Source organism: Amblyomma mixtum, chromosome 2 (assembly GCF_055824585.1).
Source record: "Amblyomma mixtum isolate Tamu chromosome 2, ASM5582458v1, whole genome shotgun sequence".
In the NCBI taxonomy this organism is placed as follows: domain Eukaryota; kingdom Metazoa; phylum Arthropoda; class Arachnida; order Ixodida; family Ixodidae; genus Amblyomma; species Amblyomma mixtum.
The window spans coordinates 316,320,418-316,341,164 of record NC_143013.1 but is presented as its reverse complement, the minus strand read 5'-3'; the positions used below and the strand labels follow the sequence as shown (position 1 = coordinate 316,341,164).

General features: G+C 50.3%; 1 protein-coding gene across 1 annotated transcript in view; it reads left to right on the top strand.

Annotated features, from left to right (window-relative positions):
* The window catches only part of LOC149365066 (uncharacterized), a 618,748-nt gene that overhangs the window by 304,104 nt on the left and 293,897 nt on the right, over positions 1-20,747 (top strand). Inside the window, exon 5 of the mRNA XM_089568779.1 lies at positions 2,884-3,049. Within this exon, the coding sequence (XP_089424905.1) occupies positions 2,884-3,049 (166 nt within the window). The remainder of the gene's footprint in view (positions 1-2,883; positions 3,050-20,747) is intronic.

Below are 20,747 nucleotides of genomic sequence, written 5' to 3'. Positions count from 1 at the left end.
GTTGCCGCGCTATCAAAGCTTCTATTTCCCGCCCTCTCTTTATCAGAGGGCACAGGCATCGTCCCACCTGTGTGCTGCCACTTCGTAGAAACAAAGCGGGAGATTTCATTGCCGCCGCCGCGGTGGCTCAGTGGCTATGGTGCTCGGCTGCTGGCCCGAAAGACGCGGGTTCGATCCCGGCCGCAGCGGCTGAATTTCTTTGGAGGAGAAATTCGAGGCCCGTGTACTGTGCGCGCGATGTCAGTGCGCGTTAAAGAACCCCAGGTGGTCGAAATTTCCGGAGCCCTCCACTACGGCGTCTCTCATAGCCTCAGTCGCTTTGGGACGTTAAACCCCATAAACCAACCAACCGATTTCATTGCCTGTAAGATGGAATCAGAAATACTGCCCGTGGCTAGTGATATCTCGCCGAAAGTTACTCAGAGTCTGGCGATGCAATGAAGTCATTCGTGGGACCACGCTCACAGGGAAAAAAGGAAGAACGGAAGGATGTTACTCTTGTAGTAAAGGCTGTCTTTCCTTTTTCTACGAGCCTCCCCAAGATACTCGGAAGGAATCGTTAACCTCCGGAACACCATAACACAATACGCTGCTGAAATGCAGGGCGTTAATATTAGCAATATTTCGGGTTTTAATGCGACAGCATTAGAGTTCACATCATGCGTCTGTCACAAAAGTCGCTGATTAGTTGAGAGAGGTCACGTGACCTTTTAACGTCATCATAACCTGCCCACCGTAGCAGGTGAGAATTAAATCAAATTATTTTATTTCTAATTTTTTCTTCCAGTTTTTCTTTTCTTTTCACACAGTAGAATGCAGGGGAGTTTATTAGATATTTCTCTCGCCTCGATGAAGTCATTTCATTTTCTCTCTGTTCTCGTATTTGTCTCTCGGCCATTTAGCGAGCTTCGGCGGTTGAGGGCAGGCCACCACTAACGGCTCTTTCCATAACAAACGACCAGTTAAGAACGACAACTACTGATGTTGTGTACTCACACCCACATGGCACGGAAAAGTCGGTGCGGTGCCGACAAAACTCGAGTTGCTGAGGGTCCCGCACGAGGAACTATTGCGAGAAAACACACTGCCGCGATGCAAGCGCCAAGAGGTAGATCACCTTTACGAGCGATAGGACAGGAAGCAAAAGATAGGCGCTCAAGGGACTCGGTAGGATCAAACACGTAGTGCCGATAGCCAACTGCAAGACGAATCTGAGCTACACATCTCCCTAAGACACAACCGTTGGTAAAGATGCGTCTGTTCACGAAGCAGCGCAGGAGTTCAAGTAAGAGAAACTGTTACGTGTCGGCAGTCTGTCAGCGCCTGTTTTATGTGGAAGTTGTTTGTTTCCCTTGTAATTTCCAGACGGCCCTTGTGGGCAGAGTGCGCTGATAAGAAACGGGTGTCGTCCAGAGAAGCTTGTAGACATTGCGCATATGCTCTAGACACATGTCGGAGTTACCAGTAAGGACTGGCAATAAGAACAAGTCGCTTGTTTCTTTAACTTCGCAACGAATTCGCTACCGCGCTGTAACTTTTAAGTTGTGTGTGCTCTCGTTTAAGGTTGTTTACGGTAAACATGAGCGATGAAAAGCTCTCCAGTTTAGTCCAGTGCAAATGAACGATCCAGTTAAGTAGCGCTGAATATTCGCGTGGTTGATGGTGTGACTTCATATTTACTTGTCCATAGCTCTCTGTCGCTACTGCTCTGTCCACCTGTTGTATCTTGTATTGATTTTTCCCGATTGATTATTTTGATTCTTTATCATTGGACAGCGCTGTCATTCAAAACAGAGAATGCATGCGAATCACTTTGCTTTTGCTTGCTAGCTGTTAGTCCTTGTGTAGGAGAGAGGGGGCAGAACGCGACACAAATTTGCAAATGATTGATTTATTTTATTATTCACAAATATCAACAAACAAGTACTGCCGAATTGTTTGCTACTGTCATGACATTATGTTCAGCAAATATGAAAAGGCCAGTTGATGATAATGAAAGTTTCTGTTAAAAAACTTCAAAATGTCACATTTTTCCCCATGCCGCGAAACAAAATGAGACAGTGCACCTGGCAAATGGAGAGGCTATTTCAGATTAAGGTATTACTCGTACTTCTAATGTATTCAAGCCATGGTGACTGCGTGGGCATCAACACAATCTTTGTGAGCGTACCCGAACCCAAGTGAGAACCACTGTATCCGGAGAGAACCGGGCCCTATCTTTTTCGTAACCCGCTAGACACAAGGCAGTTCTACAATCCATCTGTCCCTGTGCCTCAGCTACATCATCGTTTTGAATTTCATGCCTTCTTTGTACCTCTTTTCGAGAAAAAAATTAGATGGTTTATCGACATGAAAACCCAGCGTCGCCCAAAAAGTGGTGGCGTTGAAAAATGCGTCATTGGTCGAAGCGATGTGACATCATCAAAGGCAGGAAAATACGATATGTCGACCAGCAATGGTAGTAGTACTTGCAACTGCACCAACTAACGCTTGTCTATTTAATCTCTGCAATATCATTGTGCAGGAAATGATAATCATAATGTGACTGTGACGAGCGTTTCATCGTTTCATGCGTAATGTACAAACAAAATCCCGTACTGTACCTCTTTCATCTCATTTCTTCAGTGAGCGTGCTGCTCCTTTATCTCCGCTTCCCCAGCTCAGGTGCTTGCCGTAGCGATGGCAGATGCCGGGGCTAGCAAAAATCTTTTTCTTTCCTTTTCATTATTATTTCAAATAAAACTACTACTACTACTACTACTACTACTTACTAGAGCACAGAGGTATAGCGCGACCAGAGTTACGCCTACAGCCTGCGATGTTTCCGCATTGTACAGTGTTTGAAGCGAGCGCCACTCAGCGTCGTCGTCATCTTCTTTCCAGAGCCTGAAGCTCCGTCCTTCTCCTCGCTGCCTGCTGACCAGCAGCCGCGGCACCGTGGCAGTCTGAGCGCCGCGCAGTCGGTGCCCTACGGCATCAGCGAGCTCGGCAACGATGACTCCTCGCCCGACGAGAAGAAAGACGTCTACTCAAGGCTGTTCTCCAGAAAGTAAGCGACCGCTTTCCTCCTCGTCCTCCTCTCTATCGCCTCCTCTCTCACTAGCGCGCCATGTGAGAATAGGGTGCCTCGATGCCAGCGCCGCCGTCCAGGGTGGTGACACGCTTTGGCATGCGCCGCGCCGCCGTCTTCTCCGCGCTCGCCATCTTGGGGCAAGTCGCTTTTCGTGCCGCTGCTGTGGAAGGTTCGAAACTGTGTTTTGCGCTGGATTCTGAGCTGATGAACTGCTTTAATTCACGAAAAATAGCATGCCAGGGTGTTGTGTTTCATTGTGTGCCGGCTCGGCGAAGAAAGGAGCGCGACGTTTTCGTTTTCCACGGGATGAGGGACGGAGAGAAATATGGGAGGCGAAAGTGAAGCGTGAGAACTGGAAGGCGAATGACAGCGCGAAGATCTGCGAGGCAATCCGCAATGTCTGTGCTGTTTTTATGCATCATTAAAACTTCTTTTTTTGGCTAGTTTGTTCACATAGATAATGTAAAAAAATTTAGCACGAACAGACACAGACCACGAGGAAGATGAGAGACACACACAAGCGCTTGTGTTTGTGTACCGTCTTTCTCGTGGTCGTTGTCTGCGCTAAAGATTTTAGATCTTTTTCTAAATGTCGCTTACAGTTATGTGCTTTCAGTAGGAATAACATTATAACCACACCGCTCCACCCATCCGCTTGTAAGCACTGACTTTGTGCGGTTTGAATATATGTTTTTGCCTTGTTCGCCAATCTCGCACTGTGCGCAACAGGAATTTTTGTGTGCCTTCAAAGCTGCAGCTCGAAGCCTAGTTAGAAACGTGAGTACAGCACGTGTTGCATCGCATTGCCTGGCATTGGAAGTAGCGCGCTTTGTTTTTGAGGCGGAACATTTTGAATTACCAGTTATGTGAAGGCTTACAAGCTAAATATATGAATCATCGCGTCTTTTAACTTTCAGTGAGTTGCACTCATTCCGTATCATTCACGGAGTGTCTCACAATGATCTTTACTCTCTCGCGATCGCACATTCTTTTTGTTCAGAGCCGCGGTAAAAACACGTGAAGCAGGTGGAGCCCGGTATTTGTCGAAGGAATGCGCCATTGTACTCTTTCAACAGCTGCCCTTTACACTCGATCTTGCGAGGCTTCCGGTTCACGCAGATTAAGGAGCATTCCCCTCTCTCCTTTTCAAAAAAGAATATAATAGAGGCTGATGGGTGAACCCCCACGTGCTACCTACCCACTTTTCTGGCCAGAGTAGGAAGTGAAAATGCAGTCTATGAACAGAGAGTTTTGGCTGCAAAAACCTGCCTACGAGCCAGCCGTCCTGGAATTTTGCAAGTGGTCTTTTCGCAAGTGCTAAATTCTGCGCAGCACAAATAATAAGCCCCTTCACCTTCCTTTTCTCAAATTATTCACGGGAATAATTTTTCGAGGTATTTGCGATTCGCAACGAACGCAAACGTTAGGCCCTCGCGAAAATTAAGTCGGTTACAGCATATGGCTGGCAATTCGACTAGTCGCGAAGAAACTTCTATTGTGAACTGGCCGTTGCTTTAAGTAAGCGGTCGCGAGGAAGCAAGGTGCCTGCGCAGTACAGAAGTTCATCCCGAATACAGCTCTTTCTTCTCCATGTAATGACACATCGCGAGGCGAAGTGCACCGTTGTCAAACGCGCAAGTACCGGCCCGAGATTAAGCCAAATTTAAGTGAAGTTAAATTTGCCCCTCCGACACTCGAATTAGTGCTGTCGCTTGGTTGGCGTCCACGGAAATACTTCGTGATCCTGTGCTTATAATATCGCACCGCTTCCTTAACGCCTTTTTATTATCTCATTTGTTTGCGTGCACACGACGAGAGGCGCGAAATGACAGTTTCATCGTCTCTCTCATTTTAGCGCCACTTCGAGGAAGATCAGTTTGAGGGCAACAGAATGAATGGACGGCGGCTCCTCAAGTCAACGGCTGTCCCGACGTTGTTTGATTTTAGACGTGTTTGCCCACATTCGGCTTGCTAGCCTAGTATCCGCATCAGATAATCTGAGGAGCACTAGAGCCTCGCATATTTTTAGGTACTGATGAATTAATTTCTTTCTTGCGCGAACAGCTCAGCCGAAGCGAAGAAAGCCGCCTGCACCGCGGCTTTTTCCCCGTAGTTCTACACCTGACGCTACAAAAGGCTCTTCGCCAACCCCTGAGACGCCACCTGACCAGGAAGAGACCCGAGCCGACAGCGATGCAAAATATTTTTCATATGCGCGGCTGACTAAAACGTCAACTAGTTGTTCATCTTCATCAACAGAGGCAGTTAAAGCCTTTTGCTTGTCATGCACCTTATAAACTCCGTCATGTTCTGGCAGTACAAAAGGCATTGCTCTGTAAAGCAGTCACTGCAGTTAAAATAACCGATTTGAGCATCTGAGACGGCCAAAAAGTAAGTGCTGTCCTAGCTGCACAGTGGCCATTTGCTCTAAAAGCGGCGCTTGTAAGCAAACGCTAGCTCTTTTCTCATTTATATCAATAAGCAAAAAGTACTCAGAACTGTGAGCATATATGCAGAAACCTTATACAGCTCAGCCTGCTAGCGAAAGCGCGTTCTAAAGAAGGATACCGGCCGACGCTCCGTAGGCCCGCATTTCAGCGCTTGCCCCAAGATGGCGCCCACGAAGGTCGTGTCTCCACCCTGTACGGCGCAGTGCTGGGCATCGAGGCACCCTAATGTGAGAAGCTCTCAGACTGCAACCGTGCGGTATTTTGCGGGACTGTGCCGCCTTGTGCGCCACAGCGTAAGGCCCCGCTTCGCAGAAAAGCTGGTGTCGGCGTTGCCGTCGGCGTGACGGGAAAATCTGGATTGGTCGAAAAGATGGCTTCTACAAGATGCTCTCATAGATGGCACCAGTAACACCGACAGCGTATGCGGCTCTGTCTCGTCGTCTCTTCCTCTGTGCTGTCCTGTTTGGCGCTTCATTTTTTAAGCAAACCATGCACCAACTTGCCCCGCAAAGTGTTTTACTGCAGGTGGCTGTAGTTGCCGATCGACAGGAAAACTACGCATGTTAGGTACCGAATTAGCAAGAGAAATACGCGAGCAAACGTCTAACTGTATACGCGAGCGTATCCGTGTTGACGAATGGGGGAGTGCATGAGCGCGCTATTATATGACTGCTGTTCACTTCATTCCTACAGACGGAACGCGCACCCACAAACGGGACTGATCTCACAAAGATGTCGCAAAGACGGCAAAAACGAAGCAGGCATTCGAGGAGGTGACTAACGCCTTTTCCCGTCGCTTGGCATGCAGCGACACCCCGCAATCTCTGGCCCGTGAGCGATCGAGCGCGGACTGGCGTGCGCGGTGCGCGAGGAGCAGTTCGCGAGCCCAGCGGACCGATTTACGAGCCATTGTGGCGCCCGAGACACTGCCTCCCCTTCACCCCTTTTCTCCCTTGCCCACCTAGGCCTAACGACCGCTCTCTATGATCGCTCAAGGAACAGCAAGAGGCGAGCACTTCCTCCGAAGCCCTCTCCTCTTCTTACCCCCTTGTCCACTTTCTCTGGGTGGCTGCTTCCCTCCGTCGTTTTTATTTGTCGCTTAGGATGTCTCGTTGGGACAAAATATGTCCTGCGCTCGTGCTGCCTGGCCTTTTGGCCGTTGTTTTCTGCAGCGCTGTCGTCTAAAGAAAAGAAAGCAAAGCAAGAAATTCAGGAAAGAAAGGATGATTGTTCTTCGCTGTTTTCTTCTCACAGAATACCCTTTTTCTCTCTCTCTCTCTCGTTGTCGTCTAGGCTGCGAAGCTTTGGTACAGATTTATTTTTATTTATTTCTTTTTTTTTAATGGAAACATTGCGTTCGAGACTCGTCGGCTGCAAATCACCAGTCTGTCCAACACCGTCCTAGAAGAGAGTCAAGATGACAACAGAGCGCGTGGAGGCAGGAAAAATGAGCTATAAGAGCTGTCGTCAATGACAGCAGGCTACGCAAACGTGTATCGGGCTTATTAAGCGCCATATATTTGTCCCGCATGCCGCTTCTTGCATGGAGACCTGCAATGAAGAGCAGCTAAAGTCCTAAATATCTAAGACCGAATTTATTTGCGCAGGCGCTAGCGTCTGTAGATAGCGAAGAGACATCATGCTGTTTCTTGTAATATGCAAGGATAGCGGCTGTGAGCAAAAAAAAAAAAGGGAAAAAATTTCAAATTAATTGCAAGATACTCTCAAAGCTTTGTGCCGCTTTTATGCAGCGCCCATTCATTTTACACGAAGGCACGGAGCACTCCTAAATGTTGCCGGCGTTTGCAAGGGGACACATGTTCTTGGTGGCGTAGAGAACTTTTTTGCACGAGCTGTACTGACGTCATAGCGGCCGCTGTGTTTGAGACCAGAAGAGCTGTGGAAACGCGCTCTTTTTTCTGATTCGCTTATCGCCACCAACTGTGACCTGCAATGCGGAAGCTAGGCCTTATACTCCAGTACGGCGCCCGTGACGCGGCATGCGGCTCATCGAAGAAAATTCAGTGCGCGCTTTGTCGGATGACCTGTACACTGCGATTTATGGTTGCCGTTCGTGCATTGCCTTCAGGTGTTCGCCACCGAGGTGGATGATTACCGCCGTTCCCATCATCGTCATCGATCATGTTCATAGGAATGAGGACATTCTCCGCGTTTTGACCCCAATTCTCTTGAACGAAATCACTTTCTTCTCTTCAAATGTGCTAAAAGAGACTTTGGCGCTCTTAAAACCACAATTTCCTCCTTGTCACTTTGTCCACTCAATTCCTTTCTCTTCGTTACATCCTTCCTTATCATTGGTCACGTTCTGTGTGTCCATTCTCCTTACTTTTCTCCACTGATTCATTCAATGTCACCTTTCACCTCCGCACCTGCAACTTTCACCCACAGTCGCTTTCATTTTCTTCTGCCTTTTCATATCTGTTCTTCACACGCTTCGTTGCACGCACTCAGCTGACTTGCTGGCAGCCTTCACTCCGTGTACTCTTCGGCAAACTAAAACGGGCGAGCCTGCTTTGCAACGGTCGTTTCATCTCGCGCTCATGACACCGGCTGTTGCTGCCCTCGACGTCGATCGCTATTCAATGTCGACCGCCTCGCCTGTCCAAGGCAGTCATGCAAATGTCAGCAGGGCACGGCGAAAACAAAAGATATCGTTGATAGGAACTTATCTCTCATCCGCTGTCCCTCACTTTTTCCCTCTTCACTCTTCTTTTTTTTTCATTGTTCTTTTTCCACATCGCGCCGCAGATTTTGCTGTGCCGGTTTAGCGCACGGCTTGGCGCGGACGATAGCAGGATTTCATTTGTCCGACGTTCTTAACAATAGGAGAGAACGGATAACTGTGAAGCCACCGCACATTTTTCTTTTTATTTTTTGAAAACCTCCTGTACTTCAGGCCAGGTCGCTGTGACATCAGATAATTGTGGCTGAAGTCATGGTCAAACCTATATATGGGTCCAAAGATATCTCCAGTGATTAGCAGGTAGCCTATAACGCTATCGCAGCGCCGCTATGGAGAGAGGTAACTTGCGGCAAGGAGAAGGCATTGAATCCAGGAGTTGCATAGTGGCGCCGCAGTAAGTTCACGCTGCGACGCCTTTAATTCTCCACACGACAGCGATACTAAGAAAGTTCGCGAGAAACGTTCTTACTTTTTTCCCTTTCGTGCTCATTAAGCGACAGAGCCCGGAGCTCATGAGGACCTGGTTTGCACTTTACTGAGCGCCGAGCGCGACGACTGCCTCTCTGCACCCTCCTTACTCGGGCTGCATCGTCGCCTTACCCCATGCTGGCGCTCCACCTGGTGCCAATGTGTAGCCACGGCTACACAACGGACGAAGTTTACGCAACGGCCTACGACATGTACTACCACTCTCCACTTGCTGGTCATTGTTTGCTTACGTTTCCTCCCACAGAAAAGGGGCAGGAGGGATGTGGAAATTATGGCATTGCTTGCAAGGTGGCGAACTACGCAGGGAAGATGTTTCGAGCCCGTCGCCTTGCACAACCCTCCTAATAGCGCCCACATACAGCGACACACGCATGCAGACAGTGTCGCACGAACAGAAGGAGGAGTCGACAAAGTATCACGTGATTTAGGATCTCGCCGGTTCACTGCTCCAAATCCCCGGAGACGCAGTGAGAATCTGGCGAAACTTGCGCGTGCCGAACTGAGGTGCGCACCGTTAAACAGGGATGCGAGCAGCAGGCGCCATGGGGAGAGGCGAGCTTCCCCAATGCTTTCGCAACTATCAAAAACACGCTGATTCAGCGACTGTCGCGTATTGTAACTTCTCTGTGTTTGTTTCTCTTCGTGCTTATTTTGCCCCGTGACACGCGACACGCAGCGGCTGGCGTTTTTTCATCATTTTCTTTTTCGCTTGTACATTTATCCTCGTGGGACAGCGGCGGGAAGCGGTTCCTTTGTTAACGCATTAAGTGCGTGGGCGTCTCTGCGATACGATACCGCCGTTTTTCTTTATTTTTTCTTCCCTTTCTTACTTTTATTCCAGCCTTCCTTTTTCTTGCCGCGTTGACTCCGTGCTGCGCCTTTTCGTGGCGCTACGCTATTGCCACAGGAAGATTAACGATGGCGCACCGCCGGGGACAATGTGCCGGCTAATGACCGGCTTCGCTTGCGCATCTTCGCCTCCTCTTCTCGTTTAGATTCGAATTCACCGCCTCTTTTGATTTTCTCCTGTATTCTACCGTGGGCGAGATACATACATTAGCCGTGCATTGGATACTGGATCGCCGAAAAAGAGCGAGGCTCCGAAAACTTTTCTCGCCAAACTTGAGTCGTTTTCAATGGCGGTTTCTTCTACTCTGGCTTAAAGGGCCACTGCCCAGGGTCCGGACATTTTTGAAAAACAAGCCCACTGCATAGATGAGGCATCGAAGATAACCTCTGCAAAATATTAGAGCCATGCGCGCCCCGAAAAGCTGCGAAAATTCAAATCAAAGCCCGTTCGTTCTTTCCTTCCTTCAAAAACGGGCCCGGCCCACTACTCTGCACCCCGCTGACGTCAAGGGGGGCTACTTTCGCTAAAGGCACTCCATTGGTGCATCGTTCTGACTGACGGGAGAAGGTTGGGCGTAGCCTTGGCGTCGCGTCGTCTGCACAAGGCTTTCCGCAGCGCCTTCTGTTCTGGCTCATGCCTACAAACCCGCATGAAGGAACAAAAAAAAAAAACTGCGGAGGGAGCGTGCGGCGACAGCCTTGAACCCTAGCCATAAAAAGTAAAAAAATAGTAAAACTGAGGGAGTTGGTTCGCCCCCCCCCCCTCCCCCCCCCCCCCCCCCCCCCCCCGCCGTGATCACGTCACGAGACGCTCTGCGTGCGGGCTCCCTTCTCAGTTTCTTTTCTTCTATGCGAGCCCCCCAAAACAAGGTTTTAATTAGTAGTGCAGCAGAGCCTTTCCCTCGCTCGCCCACTAGACCGCTCCGCACACACACCGCTTATCTTTCGTGCATCTTGCGTACGCCTTGACTCCAATGAATGACATATGCTTTGGAGCGGAGAAAAGACACAAACAGACAGAACACAAACACGCATGGAGAAAAGCAAACGGGCGGTTGCCGGGTCCGCGCTTCGCCGTGTGTTTCGAACACAACCGACTTCCGCCCCTCCGCTCGTGAAACGGTGGGGAGGCCTAAAAGAAAATGAAAAGATGGCTCGTTAACTGGGAATGACAAACAGATGTATGAAAGGATGCGCTCGCTAACAAGTCTAGGTGGTCGAGCCGATCGCGCCTCTCGATCGTTCAGTGTCCGGAGAAAATGCAAAAACCAAGAAAAGAATTCTATTGAAGGCGGGGCCATGACGTCGCCCTGTGACGCACTCCACAGACACCACGCCTCCGGCTTACACCGGAGAAGGAAGGGGTGATTTTGCCTTGCCGAGCCTACTCGACGAGGAGCGGGAGAGAAGAATTTCGAGGAGGGAATGGAAGGAGAGGAGGCTCGCTCAAAGAGAGGTAGAGAGTGTCTGCTGCGCTGGGGTGGGCACGGGCCCTTTAAAAGCAATGCGATTATGTTAACGCATATAGCATTGGCGCGCTTGGGAACAGCGGTCAGAATAACACTGCGGCACTGAGATTTAAAGGGCCTGTGCCCACCCCAGCGCAGCAGACACTCTCTACCTCTCTTTGAGCGAGCCTCCTCTCCTTCCATTCCCTCCTCGAAATTCTTCTCTCCCGCTCCTCGTCGAGTAGGCTCGGCAAGGCAAAATCACCCCTTCGTTCTCCGGTGTAAGCCGGAGGCGTGGTGTCTGTGGAGTGCGTCACAGGGCGACGTCATGGCCCCGCCTTCAATAGAATTCTTTTCTTGGTTTTTGCATTTTTTCCGCACACTGAACGATCGAGAGGCGCGATCGGCTCGACCACCTAGACTTGTTAGCGAGCGCATCCTTTCATACATCTGTTTGTCATTCCCAGTTAACGAGCCATCTTTTCATTTTCTTTTAGGCCTCCCCACCGTTTCACGAGCGGAGGGGCGGAAGTCGGTTGTGTTCGAAACACACGGCGAAGCGCGGACCCGGCAATCGCCCGTTTGCTTTTCTCCATGCGTGTTTGTGTTCTGTGTGTTTGTGTCTTTTCTCCGCTCCAAAGCATATGTCATTCATTGGAGTCAAGGCGTACGCAAGTTGCACGAAAGATAAGCGGTGTGTGTGCGGAGCGGTCTAGAGGGCGAGCGAGGGAAAGGCTCTGCTGCACTACTAATTAAAACCTTGTTTTGGGGGGCTCGCATAGAAGAAAAGAAACTGAGAAGGGAGCGCGCACGCAGAGCGTCTCGTGACGTGATCACGGCGGGGGGGGGGGGGGGGGTGGCGAACCAACTCCCTCAGTTTTACTATTTTTTTACTTTTTATGGCTAGGGTTCAAGGCTGTCGCCGCACGCTCCCTCCGCAGTTTTTTTTTTTTGTTCCTTCATGCGGGTTTGTAGGCATGAGCCAGAACAGAAGGCGCTGCGGAAAGCCTTGTGCAGACGACGCGACGCCAAGGCTACGCCCAACCTTCTCCCGTCAGTCAGAACGATGCACCAATGGAGTGCCTTTAGCGAAAGTAGCCCCCCTTGACGTCAGCGGGGTGCAGAGTAGTGGGCCGGGCCCGTTTTTGAAGGAAGGAAAGAACGAACGGGCTTTGATTTGAATTTTCGCAGCTTTTCGGGGCGCGCATGGCTCTAATATTTTGCAGAGGTTATCTTCGATGCCTCATCTATGCAGTGGGCTTGTTTTTCAAAAATGTCCGGACCCTGGTCAGTGGCCCTTTAAATATCAAGTTAACTCATGGCGGGTAACGTAATCTAGCAAAATTAAAGCACGGCGCTTCCGGTGCTACATTCGTAAAGGTATTTTTTTGTCTAAATAATTTTCCTCGGGGCACGTGATCCCCTAGGTGTTAGTTCAAACTGATTCGGAATTGCAAAGAAACGAGGTTCTTCATTATAAACCAGGTGTTTCCTCTCCTACTGCTTATGGCTGTACTGCTGTGAGCCCAACGAAAGAGGAAACACAGGAGCGTGCGTAAAATAGCCTCGAGCCCTGCTTTTGCCGATACAGGGCGGCCAAGTTTGATTCACGCGTTGTAATGAAAGAAGTGATGACGACACTTGCTGGCCCTCCCACCGTGGTAGACGGACCTATATGGGTGATATTGACAGAAAATATATAAACGGGCAGTTATCACCGTCACGTCAGCGCACGGTCTCTGGCGGCGTGATAAGCGTCGCTGCTGTCCTTTATCCGCTCTTCCATTTTTCGCGTTCGTTTGTCAAGCTGTTCGTTCTCTTTATTTCATTCCTTCTCTTTTATGTGGCATTCTGGAAAGCTCGTACTGTTAGGCAACTTGCGCCTCCCAGGCAGCGGTGTGGTTTCTCTGCTGCGAAACCTGAACCACCGCCGACGGCGCTGCTTCGACCGATACAAAAGGGAGACCAGATTGTGTGCGATACAATACGTGGCATAATAACGCAGGCGCACGCGTTGCTACATGCTGTTTCGGGTATTCGGGTGAGCGCGTACGCACGCACCTCAAGATATGTTTGAGCGGGTGGCGTCTTGAAAGCGCGGTGAATTCCGATCAAAACTTAGCTTCTTCCGCTTACTAGACTTTGTGTTACGGCGCCCCGGTTAGCATAGAAATAGGGCAACTCACTGTTGTCATCGAGCCACCGCGCCTGGAAACCTCCAGCGCAGGTTTTGTTCAGCACAAATGGTTTGGGCCTGTTTGCAGTGCCTATAGGAAACGACATCCCTTAAGGCTTCGAGCCATTCCAGTGCAATAAAGTCAGTTCCTCCTAAGACGCAAACAGTTGGACGCACCCTGCCGCGCGAGGTACGTACCTGCGCTTGTTGCACTTCTTTCTACTCTCTTTTCATTCCTCTCATGCGTTCCCACAAGGAGCCACTCAGGTGCCCAGGTGTCCAACTATCCTGTCGTTCGACTATTGCCACTGGCCGTAGCACGCGCACCAATCGAACTTGTTAGAGTCGTCTGGCTGGCCGTTTTTGTTGCGAAAGCAACACTACTCTAGTTGCCCAGCCATTCCGCTGAGCCGAGGAAAGGCCAATCTGCCCATGCGCGAGGAATAGTGACGTCACACGGCGCACAGTGGCGCGCCGCCGCCGTCGCTGCGCGGGTGACTCAGAGGTGCCACCGCCGCGCTCGCCAGTTGCGCATGCGCAGTAGCGGCGCACAGCTAGCGTGCCGGGGCCGCCGGCACGCCACCTGTGCGTAGTGACGTCACTTGCTCCTCGCGCATGCGCAATATGGTCGTGCATGAGCACGCAAAACGGCGAGACTGTGGGCAATTAATAAATTGATCACGCAACAATATATGGCTACGAGCAGATGTCGCTTGCAAAATCCTCCAGGTTTAACCAGTACTAAACCACAGCGAATTTTACATCCAACAGCGTGCCAATCACGGAGTGATTTTTAGCGTTGAATCGAAATATCGGTGAGGAATATTTGTTTCGTTTAGAAACCTACCATATAGGAAAACAGCCCAATTAAACAGGGACTGAAGCAAGGCGCTCGGAGCACACTAAGGGCGGTGACTTGCTAGTACGAACACGCGTTCGAAGAGATCCATAAATTCATCCCCCGAAAGGCAGACCTTGCGAAAATTTTCCCAGAAACAGTGCGCGATTCGTCGTCGCCATCGTGCTGTTAAAATGTACACCGCAGTAGCGCTGCAGAACCGCCGATTTCGCTTTGGTTCTCTTTTCTCCTGCAGGCGCGAAGCATTTGGCAACGCACACCCTCTGTTCTCTAACGCGCTTTTTATACCGCGCAACTTTGTTAGGCGCGCGCACGACTAATGGATGTCGCGCCGTCTGGCGGCGGTCTCCATTCATCCGAGAGTTTCACGCTGGCGCAGCGACACGCCGACGCGCGCCGCTATATGTTCCCGAACCGCTTTCCGGGATAATTTAACGGGCCCGCGTTTCACCATCGTTTCTTCTTGGTGTTCCGTCACGCTTCCGGGCCGCTTTCCACTCCGCCGCTCGCTTCACCATCAATCAAAGCGCTTCACGCTGACGCGCCCCCTTTTTTCTTCAATTTAATATAAAAAGATGTCAGTCTGGAGTTTTCGACCGGTGCGCTCCAGGATGCGCTGATTATGGGTGGCTGGGTCTGGAATTTGAAATCAAAGTCAATCTTAAGGTGAAGTCGAAATGTAATTAGTATTGCACGTGTCCTGAAGCTATCTCCAATGTTTTCCTCAAGTATTTCTCATCTTAGCAGTATGAAATAGTTTGTTCCTGTGACTAGTGTGAAATGTGCGAGTAAACGTAAAATCGGAGTGAAAGTTCGGGTGACTGGTTCTCGCTCATCCGGCCGTGAGCGTCGATACAACACAACTTTACCCACCCGTCACTCAACACATATCAAGCACACGTCTTTCGCAATGTTGACACTCTCTCCACACTCCACTAATGCTCTGCAACTTCGGACGGCGTGGCACAGCTCCCTGTCCCAACTGTCCAGAGACCAGGGCATACACAGAACACGTTCTCTACTCGTGTAACACTGCCGTTACCTCTCCTTACTTCTCCTATCCCCCCCCCCCCTTTCCTGGAGTGTTTCGTTTCACTCGGGCTCAGCAGATGGCCAACGGGCCCTAGTGCAGCAAGCGCTCATGTTGATGATGATGATGATGACTGGTGGCCTTGAATGATTTTTTTCCTCCTCCTCCCCCTCCTCGATACTGCGTCATTTGGCAACTACTTAGAGGTGTGAGACACCGTTGCCGTTCCAAATGCTGGAAGTTGAGGTTGCCTTCAGGCGTCTCTGGACTGCAGCGAAGATGTGCTCAGCTGCGTATGAACAACTCATTATCTCCTTCGTGCTGCTAGTAGTTCAAGCACACTCAAGGCCCCTGCACAAGGAGGGACAACTTTCCCACAACAGCCCACTGGAGTAATACTGACATTTGAGCGAGCTGGAACAGCATCTTGGAAAAAAAAAAGCGCAAAAAACGATTGTACAGCAGACGAGAGTTCTCGCATTTTGCCTTCAACCGAAAGGGGGCGCTGAGGGCGGAATTCGCTCCCGCTGTTTTGCGCTCTGAAGCGGAAAGCCAAATCAACAGACCCTGGCGTGGGTATTTAATGAAGAAAAATGTTCGTGTTATTGCCACGTGCCATTCCTTCGTTAGTTGGGCTGCTGATGTATGGGATGTATACGTATACTGAGGGGTTGTAGCAGCGGTCCCAACAGATCCACTCTGACACCCGAGTCCGCATTTGACACCAGGAGGTAAATGACTCGACAGGTTACCGAGAATGTATGCGGCCGCGCCTAGGGTTTCAATCATGGAAGATCCGTGCGTGTGTGATACTTTGTTTCCTCTCTCTCTCTTTCTGCCTTCCCCTTCTTGTCTTCGGGTACATCAGCACAGCAGCAAAAGATTTGATGTGTTCTGGGCATGTGTGCTAATACTTCAACGTTTCCATTTTGGTAGGTCAAAATGGAATATTACTCGGTCTGACCGTGAAGAACTGTGTTTCCGCGCTTCAAGACTTTCTCATGTATCTATCTTCACCAAGGTAATTTAAGCTGCTGTTTTCTCTTGATGAGACATGCGGAAGACTATATGCGGCCGCCGAACTCCATCGGCTGCACAGCAAGGAAAATATCTAGACATCTTCTAGACGTAAAATACTCGTCCTTCAATCATACACCGACGAAATAACGGAAGTTTAAAGAAGAAAGGCTACGAACGTACAGTCTTTGTCAAAAGTAACCAGGTTACACGGTTTGCTTCTCATTTTTATAACAGAGCCCTCACGGCTTCCCCAAAGATCAAGAAATTCTTTGAAGGTGAGAACAGGGGTTCTTCTTACCATACAGAGATTTAGAGCTTGAGGGCTGGCATAACAGCTTTAGTATACGACTGAGAAGAAAAACGTGCAGCCTGGTTACTTTTGACAAAGGCTGTACGTCTTCGCTTACCTACCAAAGGCCGGGACGGTATCAAGCTGCTCATCCAAGTAAACAATTTTTTACAGTGTCTCAACAGCTTCGATATGTGTTGACCACTTCGACCCAAATAATGCAGCGTGTATATTGATCAGCGTCCGTCCCTCCCACGCATCAGCGACTACCGCAACCACCTTCCCTGATGGGGCCCTCGAGAGACGCCGCGCCATCGATCGCGGCCGCTTCTCCGCCTTGGGATCGGGCCTCAATCTCCTAAGTGAGCGACGCGACACACCGTGCCACGGGACTCTTCCTCCGGCGGTCAGACCTCGCTTGATCGCCCCTTCCTTTTCCCTGTTCACCCTGACGCGAGTGATTAGATTAATTAATCGCGTTTTCCAGTTCGTCGCCACCGCCGGCTCATTCCTTAAGTTTGCAATAATGACTTGGATGTAATCTGGCCGCCACCTACGCGCGGTCCTTGTTCGCCCCTCTCCGACCTGAACAGCTCCGATGATGACGTTGAAACCGTGGTAAACTCGAGCACCTGATCTACGCGGCGAAAGCTTTGAAGCATGCAGAAAAAAAAGCGTGGAATGTGTTAGTAAATCATTACGGCCTAAGAATAACGGCCTGTGGGGCAAGCTGGTGCACGGTACAATTAATAGCGGCGCAACGACAACGGCACAATAAAAGGACAACATGTGCGCATGTGCTTTTTCTTCCCTTGTGCCATATTCGATGCACCGCCGTTCATTTCAATTATGGCTTCTCTGCCTGTTTTTTTTTTCTCCGTTGCGTACGAAAAGGGTAGCATTTATGGCATATTCACTTTTGAAGTTGCCGCCTTGTTGTTATTGGGTGTGATAAGATGAGCAAGACTCAAGGGAACGGAAACGAGAAAAGAAACAGGTTCGCAACTGACGCCACAAAGAGATGGTTGCTGTCTTGAATCAACGAAGAATGGTGCACGACAGTAAGGCAGCGTATAATGGGCATTGTACTCTCCTAAGTTCATTGAAAATGGGATCCCCACGCATCTTGTATATGATGTACAAAAGCCATGGTTCCGTAGTAACTGTTTCGCGCACAAACTAGCCTATCATAAAAGCGTAGTGCCTCTGGGCTCTGTATTAGTCACCTATTGCTCTTGTTACTGTGAGTCAGGCGTACTGTGCCCACGTTCGCGTCAGTTGCGCGTGTGCACTGTTGGTGTAATCAGCGGGCAACTGCTGCAGTGAGCATATGCCGTCCAGATCGACACGTACTCATCTAAAACGCGCGAGCGGTTCATTGCGGTGTGGGCTAGTTTCATTTGAGAGTGGAATTTTTCGCACAGATCGTGGTTTACTTCTCCTGTCTCGAAAAACAATATCCATCCCAGCTGGCAGCGGCATATGTCGCCAACGCATACGCGCGCGTCCGCACCACGCACACACGCACGCACGCACGCACGCACGCACGCAAACACGCACGCATGTGGGAACGCACGCGGACCAGTAGAGATCATGTGGATAAGCAAGGACACCCACGCTCCCGCAAGAACAGTGGTACATACCTCTAGGTGGCGTTGTTCGCAGGAAACAATTTCGTCGTAGGGGAAAACCGGGTTTGTATATCTCCCTGAGCATTTAGCTAGTCAGTCAGGTGTCTTGCATTCACCCTAAGTTCGTGAGCTTCAATGCTGCTGGCGCCAAACAGGGGGCACAGCCGTCCTCAGTATTTCAGTTTGACACAGCTTATTTATATTCATGCATACTGCTGAGTATCGCAGCTTCCCCTGGGGGAGCGAAAAAGGGTTCAGGTTTCGTCGGTGCTTTACTAACGGGGCTGAGTACCGGCTTCCGTACTGCTGTGCCGGGGATGTCGTATTTATGAAACATAGCACGTGCATCGCGCGACGGCAGCGCCACAAGCGGCCCCATTTTTCATAGCAGATGTTTACTGAGCTAGCTTTATTTCTCAGCGGCATCACACAACTTTTATTTAGTCTGCTTTCGACGAACATTTGAGTGAAGTTCGCGGTGCCGTATTTTGTTTGCCGCATCCGGTCGCGTTATGGGAATGCCCATTACGTCCTTTTTCTTGGGCCCTCCGCACAACCGCACAGAAAGGGGTCAGTCAACTCAGCGGGAGAAGAGGGGGCGCCGAATGGCGGGGGATTACGGGAGACGTCAAACTCCCCTCATGGACGGAGTCGTTAGGTGGCATCCTGTGTGCATGTGTGTACGGCGAGGCTGACCCGCGTCACAGTGCGTGGCTTTTGTGCTATGTCGGCAGCGGCGTGCTTTGACGTATTGTCACGCTAGCTGCAGGCATGAGGAGCGACGATGAGAAACAGATGGATTGAAGTGGCTTTCCTGGAACTTGGGTCAACCGGACGTTGGGAAAGTGAATGTTCGCGAAGCTCGCAGCAGTGATAGTAGAAAATGTACATATGTGTACGGTGTCGCGAGGGGCTACCTTCTTTCCCCAATCATTCATTGGTTGTATTTTCCTTTCCCCAATAAGTTATTGGGTGGGTGTTTGTACAGTACCTGATTGCTTATTCTCCCACCGAGGGCGGGGACATAGGATTTAAAACCCGCTGTTTCGGCAGGACCGAGGGCTGGTTTCGTCACGTCGAACTGCGAGCCAGTCAAGTGTAAATATGTTTTCTCCTTGCTTGTATCTTCCTTTGTGCTTTTAATTGTTATAAAAAGTTAACCTCTCCAGAAGTGTCCTCTTGCAATGTGATTGAGCAATTCGAATCTGCAAGACGTCAAGAATCCTACAACAATCTTCTTCAACAGCAATTCCCCTCTACGAGATCTTAAGACAGGATTTCAACTGGTGCAGCCGTAGAGGGGACATTTTTAACTATTTGGTTACGTCAGCTCCTGTACGAACCGGGAAACGAAATGCCGCATGCTGTACTGGTCACGCTTTGCCGTTTCAGGCCAGAATCAAACGGGGGTGTGCTACGTTTGAACAAAAGCGCAATCTTTGGGCTCTTTACATTCGGCGGTTAATGAGCATTTAGTGCGATCATGTTTCTGCGCAGAAGGCTTCCGCGAAGTGCGTCACCGCCAACCGCTTACACATCGATCTCCAGCTACACGTTGGAGGAACAGCGTATAGAGATACGCTGCCGGCCGCGTGGGCGGATGCACCCGTGGGGCGTTGTCGTTCGTCGTTAGGAGAGTAGAGCAGAGCTGGGAGGGGAGAGTGCAAACAACTGCTCCGAAAGTTACCACCCGCTTTCTCCTAGCGCCGAGTGCGTTGCGAATGGGGAAGGGGTGTGCAGGGTGAAGAACGGGTGCACCTGGAGCTGCCCACGCAGTCGTCGTCGCCTGGCGACTGTTGCCTCGGCGGCTCTAGGGGCGGCGAGCAAGACAGGTGCGCGGCGGAAGGACGCGCAAAGTGAAGGACGCTGTTCGCTGCCGTCCCATTCGGGAGGCCCGTGCCCGGCCCGAGGTTTCGATCGCGGCGAATCGATGTGCGCTTCGTCGGGCGCAGCGGGGTGTCAGCGTGCGCGGTCGCATACGGCGACAGCGCATTGTCGGGCAGGGATGAACCGTGCACGTTGGCTGGATGCGAAGACCTGTAGCGCTCTGTCGCTGGGCATCACAACCGGCGGAGGCTGCGGATGGGGGCCGCGCCGTGGCTGGTACGCGCGCTGTGTTCCACTGCTGTGGGGAATTAGTTACTGCAGTAGTGAAATACTTTAAAAAGCGAAATAATAGAAGAAGGCAGAAGCATCAAAGCGTGGATGGAGCCTCACTGCAGGGCCTCAAATGAAACTGCGGTATTCCGGCCGTGCAGCGTAGTTTTCAAGGGCTGAGTGCCTTGAAAGCTGGCGAGAAGCTTTTTCTGACTTTTGCAATGTTTGTGTGTGTTTTTAGGACCTATGATATTTGAGCGCGCGCAGTTTGGTGCACCCGGAGGTTTGCCACCCAATGATCATGCGGAGCTCTAGCTGCATGATGTCATACTTCACTTTGAGGCATGTCGAGTTATTTTGTGAAAAAATGCGCCAACAACTCTGAATGCTATAGCGCACATTGTGCCGAAGAGGCCGACAGACGTAACTGTTGCGTTGCGGACCCGATGTAACCGGGTTTCTTAACGTACGCGTAGGAATTTCGGTTGTATTAGGAAATTCAATAACTGCACGCGCTTGTATACACAAGCAGTCACTGGCTTGGGCTGTATTCAGGTTACAGTTTGAGGAGGAGGTAAATAACACGAACAGCGTGAAATAAATTTAAGGCGCTTCAAAAAAAAAGAAAGCAA